The sequence below is a fragment of the Schistocerca nitens genome, chromosome 2, assembly GCF_023898315.1.
Source record: "Schistocerca nitens isolate TAMUIC-IGC-003100 chromosome 2, iqSchNite1.1, whole genome shotgun sequence".
Classification (NCBI taxonomy): domain Eukaryota; kingdom Metazoa; phylum Arthropoda; class Insecta; order Orthoptera; family Acrididae; genus Schistocerca; species Schistocerca nitens.
The window spans coordinates 202,605,581-202,629,562 of NC_064615.1; the positions used below are offsets into that span (position 1 = coordinate 202,605,581).

The window sequence follows — 23,982 nt, forward strand, 5'->3', positions numbered from 1 at the left end:
GGAAAGGTGTGGGTACAGCAACTTGCAAGGTTCTACTTGATTCTGTTGGTTTGATGACCATGGCCTATGACTCTAAGACATAGCCTATTTACAACCACCCTGTAATAACTCCCACACAAGTAGATTCACACAACTCCTCATAAGAGAAATGTCTCTAAAAGCAGTTTCAGTTGTAATGTCTTTCCCTTCATTTGAAGAGATTTAATTAACATTAGAGTGAACTGATTTTATTGTCATTAATATTTAAATATTCTCGACATACTGTTGGTTAAAAAAGGGACCAATACATTTCAGAAATAATAGTTGTAGTTTTTTGTTTTGCCTATTGACTACCTCTTTTGGTACACAGACCCTCTTCAGGCCATCCCCTGGCATACATTGTCACACTTTTTGACGAAAATAGGATGGATCCTCAGTAAACACAAAGTGAAAGTGATTTTTCACCCTCCATCAAAGACTGCAGCTCTCTTGGGTTTCGTTAAAGTTGATTTGGTGCTTCGGAAGCCTGGGGTTTATAAGATCTCCTGTGAGTGCAGCCGTTCATACTTCGAACAGACGACACATACAGTCCAGGAGAGATGCACAGAGCACCGCAGGTACACCCGTCTCTTACAACCTTATAAATCTGCGGTGGTGAAACACTATTGACACTGGGCACTCTATGGTGTGTGATAATGTCGAAATTTAAGCCTTGACTTCATCTTTATGGAACTCTGTAGTGAAAGAAGCAATTGAAATTTGGTTGGTGACGAATTTAATTAATAGAGATAGTGGCTTCAGCTTGGACAAATCGTGGAATCCGGCAATTTTTGTAATTAAATCACAAAGATGTCATGATGGTACAGCTCTTCGTGACACATCGATATCACCGTGTGGATAGACTGTGCAGCCATAGATTTAATTTCCATGCATATGTTACACCTCTTTGCTGCCTATCTACATCTCTGGCACCTTGTGTATCTTTGCCCAGATACGCAGTGGTTCGGTCCTCGGGTTTAAAAGGACGGAGCAAGTGCTGGAGCGCTAGTCACCTTGGCTCACTCCGAAGATGGCTGGGCGGTATTCAGCCTAAATATTAGAAGAAGAAGCTGAATTTATACAGCAGCATGCCCAAAATTTTATGGAACACTTAGAACAGTTTCACGTGATCCTCTGTCCCTACCATCCATCATAATCACGACTCTCCTAGTTGAACTGGTATGTTAAAATTTCCACTTAAAAATATAATGTGACCAGGAAATGTACATGAAGTATTCTTGAAGTTTCCCATCAACTCTTTCACCACTACTGCTGGCGAGGCAAGAGTCTATAAGAGCATCCAATGACCATGTTTGATCCGTCTTTAACACTTGTTTTCACCCAAGTTATTTCACATTTGGAATCTGTACTAATCTCGGTAAATATTATCATATTTTTTTGTGGTTATAAACATGCTTCTGCTACCAGCCTTCAGCCTATTCCAGTTGGGATTTAGAATTTTGTTGCTGCTGAATTCTGGTTTCAGCCAGCTTTCTGTCCCTAGTAGTCTGTGGGCATTGTTACTGTTAATAAGCGAGATTAGTTCGAGGACCTCTCCATGGGTGCTCCTACTGTTAATTAATACTGTGTTAACATTTTCTTTTTCCAGTATGCTGTGATGAATGCTACTCTTTCTGGACTGAGAAGACATCTCATCAAGGCTGTCAGGGATTTCACTATCCTTAAAAAAAACCACATGTGCTCACCACCTACACTCTACTACCCTCATAGCTACTTCCTGCATGCAGTGTATGTGTGACCTATGAAAGAGAACCTGACAGCTCTGCACCTGATAGTAGAGGTCAAGAAATTTGCATCTGATGTAATTGCAGAATCCCCTTAGTCTCTGGTTTACTTTCCACTCTGCTCCAAACCAGAGGACCGCAATCAGTTCTTGGAACAATGGTGCAAAACAATAGCTTTGCTTCCACCCCATGTGCGAAGCTAGCTGTCTTCACCCATACAGTCAACCACGTGTGGGAACAGAGGATGGCCTCTGAACTCAGACGGTAGTCATCATTTGTACTTATGTGAACTGCAGTTTGCTGCTAGCTGCACCCACATCCTCCACATCTTGGATAAGACCCCCCACCACCACCACCACCAACGGCTAGCATACAGAGTGGATAATGGCCTTCTTTCCTGATCAGCCCACTATTTTCCTGAGGGGGCTCCATCACCCACCTAAAACTGGAGTTTCCAGTGACAGGCAATCACACCCTGTGAGGTGTCCCATGCTGGCTCAGACATACTTTCAGCAGTAGGCAGTAACTCGAACCTTTTTTTTTAAGACTTAAGGGGTACAGCCATGTGGCTGGTACTTATGTTACCCTACAGCCCACAGATTCGCAACCCCACCTCTCATCACAAATCACTGTCAAGTAACCTACAAATCCAGATGTTAAATGGTAGCTATTCAGACGCATATTTTTGTAGATACACCAAATTGTCACATAAATGTCAACTGAGTGATTACTGGGAGCAGAATTGATGTAGGTGTTGTTTGTTTACTTGTTGACCAGGACTCTCACAAAGGTGTTAGTATGTTCACATTTGGCAACTGACTTTCACAATGAAGATGTTATGCACTTCCTTCCCGACTACAGACCGACTATTTTGGACGATGTCGGCTGTTTAAAGAGTAGGGTATGAACAAATAGTTGTTTTGCAACTACACAATCATTTCAAATACTGCTAGGTTACATTTTGCTACTCACAGAAGACTGTAACTATTAACAATAAATATGTTTATGAAATATTTCATGGTCTAGAAATTTAGAAAAGTTTATGAAGCCATTTTATACTTCCACATTGGGAATACTCTATCCACAAGTACAAGTGCCATATTGAAAGTTATGGTTAATTATGCAAAACTCGTAACCCCATGTCAGAGGTGGCCAGGAAATTATATCACCAATCCATTCTGAAGCAAGCATGGCAATTATGCTTCTCACCTTTGAGTCATGATGTGTAACATTAAGTTAAATTTTCTGGAGTAATAGCCCCACAGTTGGATCTCTGGGTGGGAGCAACTTTGATGCCCAAACACCAAGATGTGCTGAGAAAAAGATGCAGATTTTTCAAGTCTGTACATATAGGTGTTGCTCTCTAATAGGCAACAACAGACTAGAACAGATCAAGAAAGAGCTTACAAAAATCAACTGGAGTGTGGTTGGTTTAAGCAAAGGGGAAGACTGTCTCTGTTTGCACTCCTGCAACTTGTTCTACTTTTATGGCGACCCAGAAGAAAAACTCAATGGAGTTGGGTTCTTAATTAACAAGAATATCACTGATAGAGTATCTATCTTAGAAAGAACTTCTAAGAGGATAGCTCGAATGGTCCTTAAGGTGTCGAATAAGTATAAAATACAGATTGATCAGTTGTAAGTGCCCACCTCAAGCCACCCTGACGAAGAAATAGAATCTTTTTATGAAAGCCTGGATAGCACCTGTAAAATAGGTAGCGATTGTCACTTCCAGATGGTTATTGGTGATTTTAATGCAAAAGTTGGCACCAAGAAGCAAGGTGACACAGTGGTGGGCAACTGTGGGATTGATGACCTAAACGATTGAGGTGAGAGATTAGTCCAGTTTGCTGAGTACACCAATATGTCCATCATGAATATGTTCTTTAAGAAGCAGCCTGACCAAAAATGGCCGTGGAGGAGTCCAAATTTCAGTGTCAAAAATGAGATAGACTTTATTCTGTCAAACATTCTGCAGATTGTAAAAGACGTATTGGTGGTAAATCAGTTCAACACTGGCAGTGATCACTGTCTGGTGCAAGCAAGGAACGAACTCAGTGTAAGAGATGAAAGGAATAAACTTATGAAAGGGAAGGGAAGTGTAATCAACCTCAAAAAGCTGGAAGAACATTCGTCTAAATTCCAAGAAGTCCTCCAAAGCAAGTTCCACATAACTAAAGATGGAGATTTGGCAGAAATGATTGTTTCAAGTGCACATGAAGTTGGTGGCCTATGCCAAAAGAAAAAACAACCAAAGAAATTCAGTGCCAAAACTGAAAACCTGTTACAACAGAGGAGGAAAATGAAAATCCAAACTGATCGCGACATGGTAGCGTATTCCGAACCATGCAAGGTATTGTGAAGAGAAATGAAAACTGACATACAGAAATTCAGTGAAGACACCTTACGCGCAAGCTTATAGAACAAGACAAGTTTAAAGTCAGCCAAATGCAAACTCACAATTGGTAAAAAGCAAATTATTGCACTTGATGGAAATGACAGTCGAATCACTGAAAAGGAGATGATTTTGAAGTTCACCAGAGACTTTTATAGCAATTTGTATAGCAAACCAAGGGAAAATTAGAGTGTATCTAAATTAAATGATGTACCTAGTGTTCCAGATATACTCCCATTGGAAGTCAGGTGTGCTCAAGATAGCATGAAGAAGGGAACAGTGACGGGTGGTGATGAGCTCAGTGCTGGCATAATGGAACTGGCAGGAGAGGTAACAATAAATCACTTGGCAAAGGTATTTACTTCCTGCCTGCACTATGCTTCAATCCAACTATCGTCGAACAAGGCAAAGATTATATTTATACACAAGAAAGGAAGATTCACAATAGCAAAAACTATCATCCTATCAGCTTGCTCTCAATTTTGTACAAAATTTTCACAAAGATCCTGTTAAATCGAATTAGTTCCACCCTAGACTCAGCCCAACCTATAGAACAAGCAGGATTCCGAAGCAGTATTAGCACTATTGACCACATTCTGACAGTTAGTGAAGCGATAAGCAGAGCAAATGAATAACGACTGCCCCTCTGCATTGCTTTTGTTGATTTTGAAAAGGCGTTTGACTCCGTTAGACATATAGCTGTCCTCCAGGCTTTGAGTGAGCAAGGAGTGGGGGCAGCATAGATTGAAGTGGTCAGCAATATCTACGAGACTTCTTCAGCTTATGTTAATATCAGCGAATCAACTCAAAAATTCCGCATTATGAGGGGTGTCAAGCAAGGTGATCCTGTCTCCCCAAAATTGATTTCGGCTGTACTGGAAATGGCTATGTCAAAGCTGAGCTGGTAAGGTAAGGGAATTAGAATTAATGGAAGAAGGCTTACCAACTTGAGATTTGCTGATGATATTGCCTTACTAGCCAACGACTTTGCAGAGCTCCAAAACTTAGTTGCAGATCTTGCGTCGGAATGTCAGTTGGTTGGTTTGAACATGAACCTTTTCAAAAGAAAAGTAATGTTCAACAAATGGGTCCCAGCTGGAGATGTGAAAGTCAAGGACAGTCCATTAGAAGAGGTCAGTGAATATATCTACCTTGGCCATATTATAAATATGAAGGGAGATGTAAAGCCAGAAATCAAAGCTTGGCTGGCAAGCATTTGGGAGGAATTCGACAGTATTCAGATAAAAAATGCCAGTAAATCTGAAGAAAACAGTATTTGATCAATGCATTCTTCCTGTTCTGACGCATGGTTGCAAGACATGGACACTGAACACATTTACAGAAGGGAAACTTAGGACAGCACAGAGAGCCATGGAAAGATCAATGCTGGGCTATACAAGAAAGGATAGGAAAAGGGCTGATGACATCCGTTCTGTGACAAAGGTTAAGGACATCTTAGAGACAGTAGGCTTCTTGAAATGGCAGTGGGCTGGCCACATTGCAAGAAGAAAAGACAGCAGATGGACGAAGCCAGTACTGGAGTGGAGTCCGAGAGACCATCTGGGGCCTAGAGGAAGACCACCGGACAGATGGGGCAAAGATATCAAGATCACTGGTAGCACCTGGCAGAGAACTACCCAAGACCATTCCACTTGGAGAGGACTGCTGAAGGCCTACCGTCAAATGGGGTGATATTGGACACCGGGGCGAATTCGGACAGTATGGCTTATTTGCTCTTTGCCACTACATAGAAACAAAGAGTTACTTATTTTAACGTTCGAGCACCAGTTATTTTAAGCACAAGATTGCATTTATTGCTTTCCACAACTTTTATTTTGCGTCAATTGTTTCCCTAGGTGAATAATTGACGAACAGTCTCAGTGTTAAAAATCCATGCATTATTGTAAAGTGGAAACTTTCTATTGTTGCGCCTAGTGGGAAGTTATTGTAACCGTAATTGTCGATGTGCTCAGTAGCTAACAGCATTGAGACAGTTTCTGTACAAGTTTGTCGAGTTTCTCGTGCAAGGTTATAAAATAACGATGGTTTTTGTAAAACTGTGTACGGTGTGGGGTGATTTCAGACAATGCCAAGAACGTACAAGAGGGGGAGACGTGCTACAGTACGGTCTAATTATGACCCAGAACTTTTAGATAAAGCTGTTCGTGATATTCAGTGTGGTAAATTATCATACAGAAAAGTGTGTGATTTGTATGGAATACCTAAATCAACCCTACAAAATAAAGTGCAGGAAGCACATCCGAAAAAATGGGAGGACAGCCAGTGCTAAATGAAGAAGAAGAAGAAGAAGAAGAAGAAGAAGAAGAAATGTTGAAGCAAGGTATCTTGAGGGCTACACATTGGGGATTTCCCTTCACTAAACTGGATATTAGATATTTAGTTAAAGGCTACCTTGATAAATCTGGCCGAAAAGAGAAGAAATTTCATAATAATTTGCCAGGAGAAGAATGGGTGCATTTATTCCTCAAATGACAGTCAGAAGATCTTTCCGTTCGCTTAAGCGAAAATATTAAACAAGATCATGCAGAAGTGAACAAAGAGACTGTTAGGATGTTTATCTCCAATATCAAGGCAAAGCTGGAAAATCTCCCACCTAGCAACATGATCAGTGTGTAAAATGTCACCAAAATCAAACAAAAAGCATGTAGAATTTAAAAAAAAAAAGGCAGTAAATGTCCGAATTCACCCTCTATATACTGTAACTTCGGACAGAGATTTAAAAAACACGTGTCCGAAATCACCCCAATCGATGGGGTGACTTCGGACACTTTATTTAACTGCCTCAGATAAATATACCTACACATACACTTTCTGGTTCTGGGATATTTTATTCATTACACATATACCCTACCACTTCCATAACAATCAATTTAATTTAACAATACATACAGAAGTTACAATCAAAATAACGACAAAACCATCTGAAATCACCCCGTTTGACGGTACCTGAATCCATGACTCAAAGAGGTCACATCATTTAATGACTGAATTGGCTGATGATGATGATGATGATTGCAATAGAAAGATCAGTTATCCATATATTATAATTTGCAAGAAGATCTCCAGTAGAACTTCCTCATTTGACCACAACATGGAATCAGGGCACTGTAGCACCTGCAGCCCATCACTGGTGTAAACCTCCCAACTATCTCCAGTACATCACTTACTGTGTAAGAGTGACAGACACGCTGCCCTCTGTGGGCGCAGAAGGTAAACACTTTTGCTGCAAGTTAGCAAAGAGAGTAAGAGAAACTATAGATCCTGGACCTTGCACAGATCAATAGCGTACCAGCAGTTCACTTCAAAGGTACAACACAGTATTGCCATAATGCCTAAGGGTCATTCCATGTCAAAGGGACCAATATTAAAAAGTGTCTCCATTCGACCATCTCCAAATTTAATGAAATTTGGTGTGAAGGTTCTTTACGGTCTTTGATGGTTATATACCAAATTTCAGTCCAGTATCTTCAGTGGTTAAATTTTTAGGGGTTTTTAAAGAGAGGCTACTCACCCTTGCATCATGTACGAAGGTGCAGATGCGCCAAGTTTGCTATCCTTTTTTTAAAGTGCTAGCACACATTTGGTCACTTGCTTTGACATACATTGACAACTTTTTATGCTGAATCACACCATGGCAAAAGTTTGGGATTTAGCTACACCTAAATATAGATATAAGCCTCTAAAGTGGTTAAAAAATTCGTCGTGCTATTCTGAGAGCCAAGGTTTGACCGACCATTGCTACTTTTCATATGAAGCAATCACACCAAAAACTTCAGAGGGCTATTCCTACCTATGATGTCTGTATGTGAATCAAATTAATTAACACTGGATGCCTAGAAGGAAACATACACATCTGCAAAGTTAGCCAAAATTTTCTATGTGCAAATTTTAGGGTATTTTTGGGGGGCAATATCTCAACTGTGTCTAATTCAATCCTCTTTTTCTTGCCACAGCTGGAAAGAGAATGCTTTAAGCTTTCAAAGTTATATTGTTTAATTTCTGGATCTTGCATATTGATGAGTAAGAATACCTGTTCAAAAGTAGGGAAAATGGATTATCGATAAATACAAAAAAATTAATACAATTTGAAATTGTAAATTAAAAAATGTGTAAGTGTGTCTTTTGATAGTACAAGATTTGCCTGCGGTTTATGGAATGTTGTTGTTGTGGTCTTCAGTCCTGAGACTGGTTTGATGCAGCTCTCCATGCTACTCTATCCTGTGCAAGCTTCTTCATCTCCCAGTACCTACTGCAACCTACATCCTTCTGAATCTGCTTAGTGTATTGATCTCTTGGTCTCCCTCTACGATTTTTACCCTCCACGCTGCCCTCCAATGCTAAATTTGTGATCCCTTGATGCCTCAAAACATGTCCTACCAACCGATCCCTTCTTCTAGTCAAGTTATGCCACAAACTTCTCTTCTCCCCAATCCTATTCAATACCTCCTCATTAGTTACGTGATCTACCCACCTTATCTTGAGCATTCTTCTGTAACACCACATTTCGAAAGCTTCTATTCTCTTCTTGTCCAAACTGGTTATCGTCCATGTTTCACTTCCATACATGGCTACACTCCATACAAATACTTTCAGAAACGACTTCCTGACACTTAAATCTATACTCGATGTTAACAAATTTCTCTTCTTCAGAAACGCTTTCCTTGCCATTGCCAGTCTACATTTTATATCCTCTCTACTTCGACCATCATCAGTTATTTTACTCCCTAAATAGCAAAACTCCTTTACTACTTTAAGTGTCTCATTTCCTAATCTAATCCCCTCAGCATCACCCGATTTAATTTGACTACATTCCATTATCCTCGTTTTGCTTTTGTTGATGTTCATCTTATATCCTCCTTTCAAGACACTGTCCATTCCGTTCAACTGCTCTTCCAAGTCCTTTGCTGTCTCTGACAGAATTACAATGTCATCGGCGAACCTCAAAGTTTTTACTTCTTCTCCATGAATTTTAATACCTACTCCGAATTTTTCTTTTGTTTCCTTTACTGCTTGCTCAATATACAGATTGAATAACATCGGGGAGAGGCTACAACCCTGTCTCACTCCTTTCCCAACCACTGCTTCCCTTTCATGCCCCTCGACTCTTATAACTGCCATCTGGTTTCTGTACAAATTGTAAATAGCCTTTCGCTCCCTGTATTTTACCTCTGCTACCTTCAGAATGTGAAAGAGAGTATTCCAGTTAACGTTGTCAGAAGCTTTCTCTAAGTCTACAAATGCTAGAAACGTAGGTTTGCCTTTTCTTAATCTTTCTTCTAAGATAAGTCGTAAGGTTAGTATTGCCTCACGTGTTCCAACATTTCTACGGAATCCAAACTGATCTTCCCCGAGGTCCGCTTCTACCAGTTTTTCCATTCGTCAGTAAAGAATTCGCGTTAGTATTTTGCGGCTGTGACTTATCAAACTGATAGTTCGGTAATTTTCACATCTGTCAACACCTGCTTTCTTTGGTATTGGAATTATTATATTCTTCTTGAAGTCTGTGGGTATTTCGCCAGTCTCATACATCTTGCTCACCAGATGGTAGAGTTTTGTCATGACTGGCTCTCCCAAGGCCATCAGTAGTTCTAATGGAATGTTGTCTACTCCTGGGGCCTTGTTTCGACACAGGTCTTTCAGTGCTCTGTCAAACTCTTCACGCAGTATCTTATCTCCCATTTCATCTTCATCTACATCCTCTTCCACTTCCATAATACTGTCCTCAAGTACATCGCCCTTGTATAAACCCTCTATATACTCCTTCCACCTTTCTGCCTTCCCTTCTTTGCTTAGAACTGGGTTGCCATCTGAGCTCTTGATATTCATACAAGTGGTTCTCTTCTCTCCAAAGGTCTCTTTAATTTTCCTGTAGGCAGTATCTATCTTACCCCTAGTGAGACAAGCCTCTACATCCTTACATTTGTCCTCTAGCCATCCCTGCTTAGCCATTTTGCACTTTCTGTCGATCTCATTTTTGAGACGTTTGTATTCCCTTTGGCCTGCTTCATTTACTGCATTTTTATATTTTCTCCTTTCATCAATTAAATTCAATATTTCTTCTGTTACCCAAGGATTTCTATTAGCCCTCGTCTTTTTACCTACTTGATCCTCTGCAGCCTTCACTACTTCATCCCTCAGAGCTACCCATTCTTCTTCTACTGTATTTCTTTCCCCCATTCCTGTCAATTGTTCCCTTATGCTCTCCCTGAAACTCTCTACAACCTCTGGTTCTTTCAGTTTATCCAGGTCCCATCTCCTTAAATTCCCACCTTTTTGCAGTTTCTTCAGTTTCAATCTGCAGTTCATAACCAAGAGATTGTGGTCAGAATCCACATCTGCCCCTGGAAATGTCTTACAATTTACAACCTGGTTCCTAAATCTCTGTCTTACCATTATATAATCTATCTGATACCTATTAGTATCTCCAGGATTCTTCCAGGTATACAACCTTCTTTTATGATTCTTGAACCAAGTGGAATGTAACTGTGTTAATAAGTGTATTGTACAATATTTTACAGTATAGAATATAAATGTAATAAAACCTCAGAAAATGCTCTTAAGATCATAAAAACTAGATGAAAGGAATGGATGTTTAGGATGTTCTAACCCTACAACGCATGGTGGTGCATTTATGCATTGTCACTCAATTTCCATTGACATTATAAAACAGCAGTAGTATTTAAGGCTCGATTCTCGCAGCCGTGATACATTGCTGAAATACCACTTTCAGTTTTTGCTTTCATTATTGAAAATTTTTGCTTGTCAGTCTTCTGTGTCGTGTAATCTCTAGTGTTGACATTGTACAGTCTTAGTGTTGGGTGCTGAGTGTTTGAATAATCAACAATTATTGTTGTATCTGAGGGTAAGCACTAAAACAATATGTTTTGTATGGTCTAATTTATGTCTTTTATGTACAAACTAGACTTAATCTTCAATGCTTCAAACCCAGATATTCATAAGCTTTCAAAATCACTTGTTATGGATTAAAAAACTATTGTATAAAATGAACCAAGAGACCCTTTTACCAGTTATTAGGGTGGAACAGATGGAGCTGATTGCCATAAGTCATCACCATTCTAGTATGACAAAAGTCAACTACAGTCAGTTAAGAAAATGTCACCAGTAGACAAGGAGCTTCTATGGCTTAGGTCTGGACTTGATTTTAATGAAAATGCCCCAATTTGTCCATACCATAATGCTTTGTTGATGGCAAAACTTCAGTTCCTGCAGAAAATCTGCTGCAACACATGTGTTAAAGAAAAACACGCAACAAAGAAGGCTTGAACAGCAGTAATCATTGCAATGTCTGATAGGCTGAAGTTACTGACTAATGTTTTTAAACCTGGTCAAAAAATTTGTACCAAATGTAGACAAGAAGTGGCCCAAAAAGAATCATTCCACCAGGATAAGCAAGAATCACCATCCACTGAAGACATGGATGTTGTTGATGCTTGCTTTACTGCTAATACTTCATTATCATCACTTGGAGAGTCACCATTAAAGGTTCAATGTCTCAGCAAAAGGGATTCAATGGGGTACATGAAGGCAAAGTTCTGAAAGCCCAAGGCAGAAAAACTAAGGTAATTGCCACAGCTGCTGGTCGATATTGCTCAAATACTGATGGAAGAGTGCCAAAAATTTAGAGATATGGATATCTTAATTGAAGATAAGCTTAGGGCTTCAAGAAACTGCAGTTAAGTTGAAATTTAGACCCTGGCCCCAAATAGCTGGACTTCTCAAAAAACAGCTAAAGAATTTGCTGTTTTGACTAAAATGGAGAAGTAGTTGAGGAAACAAAAGATGGAAGATGGGATTTTGGCAACATCTGCAAACTGGAAAGGCAGAAATCTCAATGATGAAGTAGAACAAAATGTCCTCACTTTTTTTAAATTTTTTAAATTTTTTTAAATTTTTATTTTTTTTTTATTTTTTTTTTTTTTTTTTTTTTTTTTTAGGATGATGGTGTTCTCTTATTTATGCCCAGGCTAAAAGGGTTGTGTTACAGTAAAAATAAATGGGAAAAAGATTCATAAGCAGAAACATCTGCTCCTTTGAAAGTTGAAAGAAATGTTCATTGTTTATTGTAAGTAGCATGGAAAACAACTGAGCTTCTCAAAATTTTGTGATCTCAGGCTGAAATGGTGTACTACAGTTGGTGTTTCTGGATCACATTCAATATGTCTATGTGCAAATCATCAAAACGTCAAATTAATGTTGGCTTCAGAAACATCCATCCAAGATGATTACAATATTTATTTTTTTATGGGAGGGGGAGAGGGGGGGGGGAGAGAGAGAGAGAGAGAGAGAGAGAGAGAGAGAGAGAGAACTGTATGCAGTTTGGAATCAAAAGATTGTATACTACAATATTGCGAGGAATGTCCACGAAAAATACAACTAAATGTTTTTCTTCAAAATGCTTTTAAAGACTCTGAGCCTGAAGAAACGATGCAATACCAACAGTAGGTCCATACTGGCAAACATTGGAGACGTGTCAGAGAACTGTTCAAGATTTCATGAGGCACTGATTTTGAAAAGTACTGGTTTAAGAAGTTATCACTTCATGACAAAACACTATAGTTTATACCTTAAGCAGCTAAAAAGAAATCTTGCAGAAATTGAATTAAATTATCGATGGATTTTGCTGAGAATTATTCATTTGTTGTTCAAGATGCTGTGCAAGGATTTCATTGGGAGAATAGTCATTTGTTATTTATTTTGATGGCAAAGAGTGTCAGAGTATTAGCATTTGTATGATCAGCAACTGTCTCTGTCATGATACCATTGCCTTGTGACGACATTAGGAGAACAACAGAAAACTAGCAGCCTGTGCTAGTTTGCCGAGGCCCTTAAATAACCAGGTATTGACTCCGTATGATTTGTTCAAATTCTGTGATGATAGTATTCCAGGAATAAAGTATTTTATGTACCAAAAGAAGATACTGAAAAAAATCCAGGTTTGCTATGGGCCATACAATATCTGGAACAAGAGAAAAACATCAGTTTAAGCAAATTAATTGTGATCCCATCAGAGTAGGCAGAGTTTCCAATGGTGCTCCAGCATTCACAGTTAATGGCTCTGAAGCAGATGAAGAAATTCCAGCAACCTCGATTGTAAGTTTACAACCGGGATAGTGTGTTGCATGTATGTATTGACAATTTTTGTGGGTTGGAAAAGTGTGTGAAGTTTTACATGAACAACAAGATGTCCTCAATTGCTTTATGCACCCACGTGGTTCTGCCCATTCATTCCTTTGGCCAGCTGCTAAAGACACCTGCTAGATTCCTGAGCAACATATTGTCATGACTTTAGAAGCACCATCACCATCATCATGAGGAAGACAATACAGTTTTCCTGTCTGTCCTTGACAAATTGTAGAACTATTTAACCAAAAATGGAACTGAGTCTTAAGTGTTTTTGTTTTGCAAATTTGCTGTGTTGCGTATTATGCTTGTTTTATGGTATATGTTAAATTAACGTTTGAAACTGATTTATATACTAAAAAAAATTATTGTGGGACGTAATGAACAAAATATTTCGCTTTTCAATCTCATTGAAGTGCTAAAATAATAATTTTTGAATTGTATTCTTACCCAGCTGTGGCAGGAAATAGAGGATTGAATGAGCCACAGTTGAGATTTTGTCCCCCAGTCTTTTCTTCTAGGCATTCTATGTTAGTTAAATTTGATCCGTGTATAGACATCATAGGAAGGAAGTTTTGGTGTGATTGCTTCATATGAAAAGTGGCAGTGGTTGGTCAAACCTTGGCTCTCAGAATAGCATCATGAATTTTTTAGTCACTTTATAGGCTTGTATCTATGTTTAGGTGTGTCTAAATCCCAAATTTTTGCCATGGTGTGATTCAACATAAAAAGTTGTCAATGTATATTAAAGAAAATGACCAAATGTGTGCTAGAACTTTAAAAAAGGCCAAAAAAACTTGGTGCATTTGCACTTTTGTATGCAATGTAAAGATGAGTAGCCTCTTTTTAAAAGCCCCTAAAATTCAAACACTGAAGATAGTGAACTAAAATATGGTATATAACCATCAAAGACTGTAAAGAACCTTCGCACCAAATTTCATTTAATTTGGAGATGATCAAGTGGGGACTTCTGGTCCCCTCAATGTGGAATGACCCCTAATTCACTTTTGTGGCTTATTGTATATTCCAAAAAGAATGGTAAAGTAAACTCCAAATTACAGGTGGGTAGGGCAGACCGATAGATCAATACAGTGCATTATAATTCACTGCTGCTGAACTCACAATGTTCCCCATGGTTCTCAAATACTGCCACCATCCGTATTGCCCCACCATCCAACAGCATCTGCTAACTGCTTCCAAAACAGCTCTCTCTTCCTCACAACTTGCAACCTCTCTCCCCATATGTACTGTTGCTGAGACCCACTTGACTTGCTCTCTACTTGCCTGCGAGTGCTGCACCAATATCAGGGCTAAACATACTGACCATTCCCTGTAGGGGGCGCAGTACGGACTTCCTTCAAATGATTGGCTGAGTGGCAGATTCCAAAAGTGTGGGCAATCAGCACAGTGCATAGAATCTTGCTGTATGCATCTCCTAAGTCTTGCACTGTAAAATTGTAACACTAACTTCATCTGTAGGTCCATAGGTTTGAGTAGAGTGCCTTGCTTGTCTGTCTGATAATCACATAGTCATGAATCACACTTGTAATATTCATAATATTTTTGTCTGGTGTCTATTCCAGAACTCCTGACTGTGAACAAAATATGCCAGCAGAACCAAAAACATTATTAGCTATAAAAAGCAGAATTGAGAAGAGGCAGAAGAAGAGCAAAATGCAACAACCGAAAGATTTATCAGATACAGATGCTGTGGTACAGGAAAATACTGCAAACAGCAGCAGTGATTGTACAATGGTATGTCAGTCAAAACTCTTTATCAGGAGGATACTGATGCAGTTTTTAAAATAATTACTGTGTCCTCAGGTAACCTTAGTACCTGCACCAGCAATTTGCTGTGTTCTGTCACTGAGCATGCTGTGCATTATAAAGCAATGGCCGTGGTAACAGTTTTTGCAACACCTGTGATTTGTATTCCACCTTTGAATGCCATAATTCCAAACTTTGCAGAAGGCAAATGCCTATCCAATCAGTGTGAGTGATTTAATTAATGATTCACAGGTTGCCAACACATAGTATTAGATAGCCCAACTATTGTGAAAATTATGCAAATTACAGTAGAAGACACGAGGAAGATGCAAGTGTTTTGTCTTGTCCATAGCATCCTCTATGTTAGCCAGAAATGGACCTGCATGTATCCCTGATATAGTGACCGTAGAAGATTGAAGGTTGTACCATAGACCATAAGACTGAAATTTTACATGGCTAAAAGGTAACAGAAATCAGTATTGCTCTAAATGAAGTTTCAAGTATGCTAATGGTAGACTGTAGTACAGTGTCTCACCGGTCTAATTATTTTTGTGGTGTTTGTGTGAACATAGACAGTAGTACAGGAAAACTGCAAACATAAACAGATAAATGTAGTTTAGGTGCACTTGATGAAGATTGTTGTGCGACGTGCAAAGAATTTGTAAGACTACAGGGAGTCCACTGTTAGGATTATAGGTTAAACATGATGGATCCCTCACTGCTTGATAGCTCAACTGATGAAGCAACTTGAAATCGTGCATTGCTCAGGTGAAGTTACGGCAATAAAACCATAGTGTTCTTGCTTTGAATTGTCACTATTGATGAAATAAGAGTTAAATGCCTCGAGCAGAATGTGAGATGACAGTCGAATGAATGGAGAGATACAACTACCGCACAAGAACAAAAAGAAAATAAATAAAATATTTTCAGGGCAGAGATAAAACAAGTGTTTTCTGTGTGGAATAAATGTCGTTGTAGCAGTGTTACGACTTACATGAAGAAAAATGTACTAAACAAGACCTCGGTTGCTAGAGGCAAGACTACTCATTCTCAAAGACAACACTCTAAAACCGTAGAAATACTGCCTGTATGAAAAACTGTGTGATCATGGGTGGACAGTGTTAACTCCTGCTCCCCAAGTCCGAACGTGAATCAGCTACACTGAAGCATGAATGAAAATGGTATAGGCATGTGTATTCAAATACAGAGATATGTAAAGAGGCTGAATACAGGACTGCAGTCGGCAACACCTATATAGACAACAAGTGAGATTGGTTATGCTACTACAATGGCAGGTTAACAAGATTTAAGTAAGTTTGAACATGGCGTTATAGTCAGTGTACAAGTGATGGAACACAGCAGGTAGCGATGAAGTGGTGATTTTCCTGTATGACGATTTCACGGTGTACCTAGAATATCAGGAATATGGTAAAACATCAAATCTCAGACATTGCTGCAGCTGAAAAAAGATCCTGCGAGGACGGGACCAACGATGATGGAAGAGAATCATTCAGCGTGACAAAAGTGCAACCCTTCCACAAATTGCTGTGGATTTCAATGCAGGCTTTCAAAGCTGGAGGCCCACTTGTGTATCCTTGATAACTGTACGACACAAATATTTTCATCTAGCCCTGGGCTCATTAACACCAACCTTGGGCTATTGATGACTGGAAACATGTTGCCTTGTCGGATGAGTCTTTTTCCAAATTGTATCGAGCAGACGGACGTGTACAGGTATGGAGGCAACCTCATGAATTCATGATGAATCCATGGACCCTGCATGTCAGCAGGGAACTGTTCAAGTTGGTGGAGAGTCTGTAACGGTGTGGGGTGTGTGCATTTGGAGTGATGTAGGACCCCTGATACATCTAAATGTGACTCTGACAGGTAACACATACATAAGCATCCTGTCTGATCACGTGCATGTGCATCCATTCACGTCCATTTTTCATTCCGATGGTCTCAAGCAACAGGACAATGCAACACCCCATACGTCCAGAATTCCTACAGAATGGCTCCTGCAACACTCTTCCGAGTTTAAACACTTCTGCTGGTCACCAAACTCCCAAACATAAACATTATTGAGCATGTCTGGGATGCCTTGCAACGTGCTGTTCAGAAGAGATCTCCACCCCCTCATATTCTTACGAATTTATGGACAGCCCTGTGGGATTCATGGTGTCAGTTCCCTCCAGCATTACTTCAGACATTAGTCGAGTCCATGCCACATTGTGTTAGGCACTTATGCACGCTCGCAAGGTCTCTACACGATATTAGGCTGGTATACCAGTTTCTTTGGTTCTTCAGTGTATAATTCAGTGTATTATCAGAGCTGGACAACCTGTGGATAAATGTCTTGTCCTCCTCTGGAAGAGTTTTCTGTCACCATTACTGAGTCATGTGACAAATGAACAGAGAAAGTGTACCAGATGGAACACTAGAGTTTCTGAGATATTGGAACATGGCGATTGAGAGGCAGTATATTGAAGAATTGTAGAGAGATACCAGAAAATAAACAAACAGTAAGGTAAACAAAAAAGTGTGCATTAATTATGAAATATCTCTCTCTCTCTCTCTCTCTCTCTCTCTCTCTCTCTCTCTCTCTCTTTCCCTCCCTCCCTCTCAACCTCTACCTCTACACACACACACACACACACACACACACACACACACACACACCAATCAAACATTTCCAATTTAAATATTTCCTTTTTTTGTTATTTTTGTTCGTTTCCTTTAGACATGGTCCATTATTTTCTGAAGTGACTTTGTATTGTTTACATTTACACTCTGTGATTTCATTCTAATTTAGAAGCATATACACCCGATCAATTACATATTAATAATAATCTAGAATGTGAATGTGTTGGTATTTAATTTGTTGTTACTATAGAACCTATTTCCTGCACTTTGTGTTGTTTACACTTGCACTCTGTGATTTCATTCTAATTTAGAAGCATATTCACCCTATCAATTACATATTACATATTAATAATAATCTAGAATGTGAATGTGTTGGCATTTAATTCGTTGTTACTGTAGACCCTATTTCCTGCGCCTTGAGCTTGCCCTGATTCACAGTTGGATACAGCTGTCCTTCCCACCAGTACCTGCCATCTCTTCCTATTGTATTTCATACTTTTTGTTCCTTTTCATCTCTTCTTTCAATGGGAGAAACAGATAAAGGTTTTGAAAACTAGTAGAGAAATATGCATTTTTAATGTTATTATTTATTTTCATATTGTTGATTTTATTTAAAATTGTGCTGCCTTTTCCACAGGCTATAAACACCTTGGCTGAAAAATCTACAACACAGAGCGTTATCACCAAGGTTGTTAATGAAACGGAAAATTCTCTCTCAAATAACTCTAAAAATGAACAGCAGCATGTACAGGAGCAGCATCAGAATGTACTTGTCTACACAGTGTATGATGAACAGGAAAATGAAGTGCCTTGTATTGTTAAACAAAAGGGTAGATTATTAAATAAGGAAGATCAAGGGAAGTGTAAACTAGTTGTGAAAAACCATAAAGAGCAAGAACAACACCAAAAAGCTGAAGAACAGCCAGGGGAACAAGTACAACAACAAAAACTTAAAGGTGGCCAGGAACAAAGCGCTCTACTAACACAGACCCAAAAACCACTGGAGTGTGATGTGGAGGACAGAACAGTATATACTGACGCATTGCATACGACCTCTGTTTCTGAAGATACAGCATATCTCAGTGAAAGGTGAGCTGATATACTTTTAAGTTGTTGGTGCATATAATTCACTCTTGAGTTTTGCTGGAAACAACATGGACATAATCATCTAAAGAGACAAATTCACAGTTTTCCATGTCAATTCAGTAGTCCATTTACACCTTTGAGGAGAAGCAGATAATTGCCTTTTGGAGAAGACACCTTTTTTTTAGTTAAGTGGGTATTGCTGATGATACTGATAATTACCTTAGATTTTATTGACCACTATGATGTGCATATCTTCACACCATGGAGTGTTGTGCCAGCTTTTGAACTCTTGCTTTCTGAACAAATACTGGGTACTGGATCTCAGACCGGTAATGTAGCAATCTGCTTCTTCTCAGTTGTATGTTCAGTTTGAGTTGTTTTATTTTCACAATTTTATTTTGCGATATTGTTGTTTGCCTTCTTTTTCTTTGTCGCAATGATGAAACTTCTTGGTTTTCCTAATATTCAGTTCATATTTATGATATGTTGGATTTACATCTTGTATCATGGACTGCAATCTTATTTCATCTTCATGTGAAACTGCTAAGTGAAATTCCAAAGTTTTTACATCAAAGTACTTACCTGCAGTGAACATTTCTTACAGTCTCTTCTAAGTAAGTATTGGGTGGGTAAGAAGCAGGCAATATTTCTTATCTGTGGCCTGACTGTCTGCTCCGTGTATAGATTCTTATTAGTTTACCACAATATTATTGCACCTTGTGTGAGGGTACTTCAGTCGATGTATCTTGAATTTTGTCATTATATTTCACAAGGACATGCTGAACTGCATGATAGTACATTCCATATGAAATTATTTACCATGCGATGCGTTTTCCTTTCTCGTCACTGTACTTGTTTACTATAAAATCACAGCATATTTCCGATATGGCCACGGGAGGACAGATGGAATAATATTATGGTCAGGCAGTAATTGAATATCTTTCCTTCCAACCCATTCTCTTATCTCTCAAAACCAATAACTCAGTAAGATCTTATCTTATTCTGCTCTATCAAATTCTTTTTCCCAGACAACACAGACAATATATACTTGACTGTCCTTGTCTGGATTTCTCTCTCTCCTCTTATTATCAATCATCCAGTTACATCTCTTGCTCTCAATGCTCTTTAAATCATTCTGTTTATCATCATTACAGCTCCCTATCTTTGGGTATATTCTCCTATTTATCAATCTCATTAGCACTTTTACTGCACTTATTACTAGGCTGACGGTTGTGGAAGATTCACTTTTTTTGAATCATTGCAGTTGTCAAGAAGTCTTCTGGCCACTCCACCTTTTCTATATTTCATTACATACACAGTGTTCCTCCTTGTTAACCCCACACAAACCCTGCCTATCTGACCTCTTCAAATTGCCAGATCCCGCCCAGACCTCCAGTCTTCAAAATTTTTCTGAAGGAGTCTCACACATTTTGGCCTTTATGTGTTGGTCTCCTGTAGGATTTGACCTCCATTCTTCAAAATTTTTCCGAAGAGCGAGCCAATTGGGGAAGGGCACCTTACATGGTGCATCGTATCCATTGTGCATTGAGATCTTTAACCCACTTTCTCGTCGTTGCATTGCAGTGCCGCCCATTCTCCGTCTTTTGGGCGAGGACACCTTTCTGGGTGCGTTTTCCACCATGCACTATGCAGTGTCGTTTCCTGCACTGATGATGACCATGGACTTCTTTGCACCTGATATCCAGCATGGTAGCCACTCAGTGGTGGGGTGGCCACCATGTACCCTGTTGATTGTAGCCCCCTGACAACACAGGGATCGCTCTGCTGATGATGCCTGCGCCGTTAATTCCCCATGTATGCCAAGGAGTAGATGCCAATCTCCCTGGGGCATCAGGACTCCCGGCGATGGCCATCCTACCAGGTGGCCCTTGCTGAGGCTGGGTGGCACCTGTGGGGAGGGCCGTTGGTCGGAGTGGGTAGCATCAGGGCGGATGACATGCAATGAAGCGTGGTACGTCATCCCTTGCTGGTGGCAACCCACTAGCAGTCTCTAAGTGTTCCAGGACTCAATTCAATGCTCAGAAGTATGACTCCAAATCGTTTCCCTCCCTGGTCACACCATGGGAGGAAAGCATGGCTAAGGATGGCAGTGAAGCTTATTCACCCTGGTACCTTGCCTGTGCGAGAGTTGGTAGGGACTCATTCATGTCAACGAAGCCTCAATTTTTTGTGGAGCATTTAGAGGACACATTTGGGGAGGTGGAGAGCTTGTCCAAAATGCGCTCTGGATCAGTCTTAATAAAAACAGCATCCTCTGCCCAGCCACGGACATTAATCGCCTGTGACAAGCTGGGGTATGTTTCTGTTTCCAACACACCCCATAAGATCTTAAATATGGTCCAGGGTATTATATTCCATAGGGACCTTCTTTTACAGTCTGATGATGAGATGCACACCAATTTAGAGCGGCGAGGTGTTCACTTCGTCTGGCGCGTTCATCAGGGTCCGAGGGATAATCAGGTTGCCACCAGTGCCTTCATCTTGACCTTTAAGAGTGACACATTACCCGAGAGGGTTAAGGTGATGGTCTATCGCTATGATGTCAAGCCATATATCCCTCCCCCAATGCGGTGCTTTAAGTGCTGAAAATTCAGTATTATGTCTTCCTGCAGAACTTCCAGGGCCACCTGTCGAGATTGTGGATGTCCTTCCCATCCCAATACTCTATGTGCCCCACCTCCCATCTGTGTCAACTGTGGAGAGCACCATTCCCCATGCTCGCCGGACTGTAGGATTCTCCAGAAAGAATGTAAGATAATGGAATACAAGAACCTGGACCGCCTGACCTACACTGTGGCTAAGTGAAAATACGAGAGGCTCCATCCTGTGCCTATGACATTAACCTATGCCGCCGCTATGACGATTCTACCATCTCCCATTTCGCCACGTACAGTTGGCTCTCAAGAGTCGTCAGACTCCACGTGCCCCCTTGATGGTGGGGGGCACTTCCTCCCTGTTGCTCCTGCACCACCTACTTTGGGAGCAACCTCCTCCCCCAACCATCGGGGACATCAGTCTCCACTTCTCGGCCGAAGAAGCATAAGTCTTCTTTGGTTCCTCTTGCCAAGAAGGTGTCCCTTGGGTCACTCTCTTCCCAGGTTCCGACCAGTGGAAAAGCGGATACCCACCAGTGGCTGAAGCAACCAACTCCTTCAGCACTTCATGCCTTCCCATCCTAACATTGACATCATCCTCCAGTGGAATTGCGGCGGGTCTTTCCACCACCTGGCTGAGCTATGGCAGTTGTTATGCTTTACACCTGCTTTCTGCATTAGCCTCCAGGAAACCTGGTTCCTGGCAATATGAACCCGTGCCCTCTGCAGCTATAGGGGATATTACAAGAACCATAGCGAATATAATAGGGTGTCAGATGGCGCCTGCGTCTATGTCCTGAACTCGGTGTGTAGTGAACCTCTAACCCTTCAAACTCCTCTTGAAGCTGTGGCTGTCAGGATAAGGACGACGCAAGAAATACCTGTCTGCAACTTACATCTTCCTCCAGATGGTGTCGTACCTCTGAAAGTCCTGGCTGTACTGATTGATCAACTCCCTAAACCTTTCTTACTTCTGGGAGATTTTAATGCCCACAACCCTTTGTGGGGTAGTACCGTGCTTACTGGCTGAGGCAGAGGAGTCGAAAATTTACTGTCCCAACTTGACCTCTGCCTCTTAAATACTGGGGCCGCCACACATTTCAGTGTGGCTCGTTGTAGTTACTCAGCCATTGATTTATCCCTTCTATCCACTGGAGAGCACATGACGCCCTATATGGTAGTGACCACTTCCCCATCTTCCTGTCACTTCCCCGGCATCATGCCCATGGACGCCTATGTAGATGGGCTTTAGACAAGGCAGACTGGGAAGCCTTCACCTCTGCTGTCAACATTGAATCGTCCCCACATGGTGCCATCAATGTTGTGGTTGACCAGGTCACCGCAACAGTTGTTTCTGCAACAGAAAACGCGATCTCTCGTTCTCTAGGGTGCCCCCGGTGAAAGACAGTCCCGTGATGGATGCTGGAAGTCACTGAGGCCATTAAAGAGTGTTGACGAGCTCTACAGCGACATAAGTGGCACCCTTTCCTATGTACTGGTTGTTACCTATCTCGTTTCTTAGATAACTCAAAAATTGTGGAATTTTATGTGGTATATTGTGGTAGGACCACACTCTCACCACGTGTTTTTGAATGAGAATAATACGAGTAGTTCCAGCACAATTTCAGCAAGACTTATTTATTAGTAGCTGCTGAAAGATTACACACTGCAGATCTCATTTGTCTAGGGGTTCACGAAGTTTTGTCTGCAAAATAATCGTTCCAACAAGCATGGCCTGGGTTTTCTTCTTGTTTGAAATAAACACTACCAGATCTGAAATACTTTCAGCTAAAAATTATATTTATTCATACTTTTTGTTAGTAACTACACCATTTTCACTATGAACATTGATACCCTAAATGCATTATACTGCACTTGTCACATAAACACGTCCATCTCCCTCCAATACAGACAAAGAAGTGGCGGGCAAGCCAACATGTGCCCGGAAGTTGCAGACATTCCAGATTCTTTGGTCTACTGACCTTAATAAACTCCGAAGATACATATAAATATACAACATTTAACATCTCAAACGAATCCATTATTTATCATAAAAGAAAATATTCATAATTAAATAAATTAAACATTTTCTGGCAACATAATGAAATTACCTTAATTCTTTACTGTGGGCGTCGTAGTTTTCACATGAGATAAACTTTATCTCCGATAGTTAATTACATTACAATAGCCCACCAGGACTTACAAGTGTACCCTGGTCCACTTGTCAGTCCGGTACAGAACTTGCATCACTGTCTTGGCTTGTATACAACTTTTTATCACAACTCTAGTAAATTGTTTATTCTTACATCACCCTTTGACTTCCTCCTTTGTCTCACAACATAAAGTAAATAAACACAGATATCGGTTTGTTGCCCATAAATTTACTATAAAATAATACTAAAGTTATAACATTTTCTCATATTAGAATAAACATAGCACTAACTCCTATATCATCACTGAGGTTACAAAAAGTTTTTCAGTTCAACAATACTATTCTCTCATGAGCCGTGTAGATTATGTGATATCAAAATTAAGAGGCAAAATAAGCCAA

General features: G+C 40.1%; 1 protein-coding gene across 1 annotated transcript in view; it reads left to right on the forward strand.

The window, feature by feature from the left end:
* Positions 1–23,982, forward strand: part of LOC126235904 (uncharacterized) — a 97,361-nt gene that overhangs the window by 46,766 nt on the left and 26,613 nt on the right. Inside the window, exons 4-5 of the mRNA XM_049944851.1 lie at positions 14,904–15,075; positions 18,368–18,819. Coding sequence (XP_049800808.1) covers positions 14,904–15,075; positions 18,368–18,819 — 624 coding nt within the window. The remainder of the gene's footprint in view (positions 1–14,903; positions 15,076–18,367; positions 18,820–23,982) is intronic.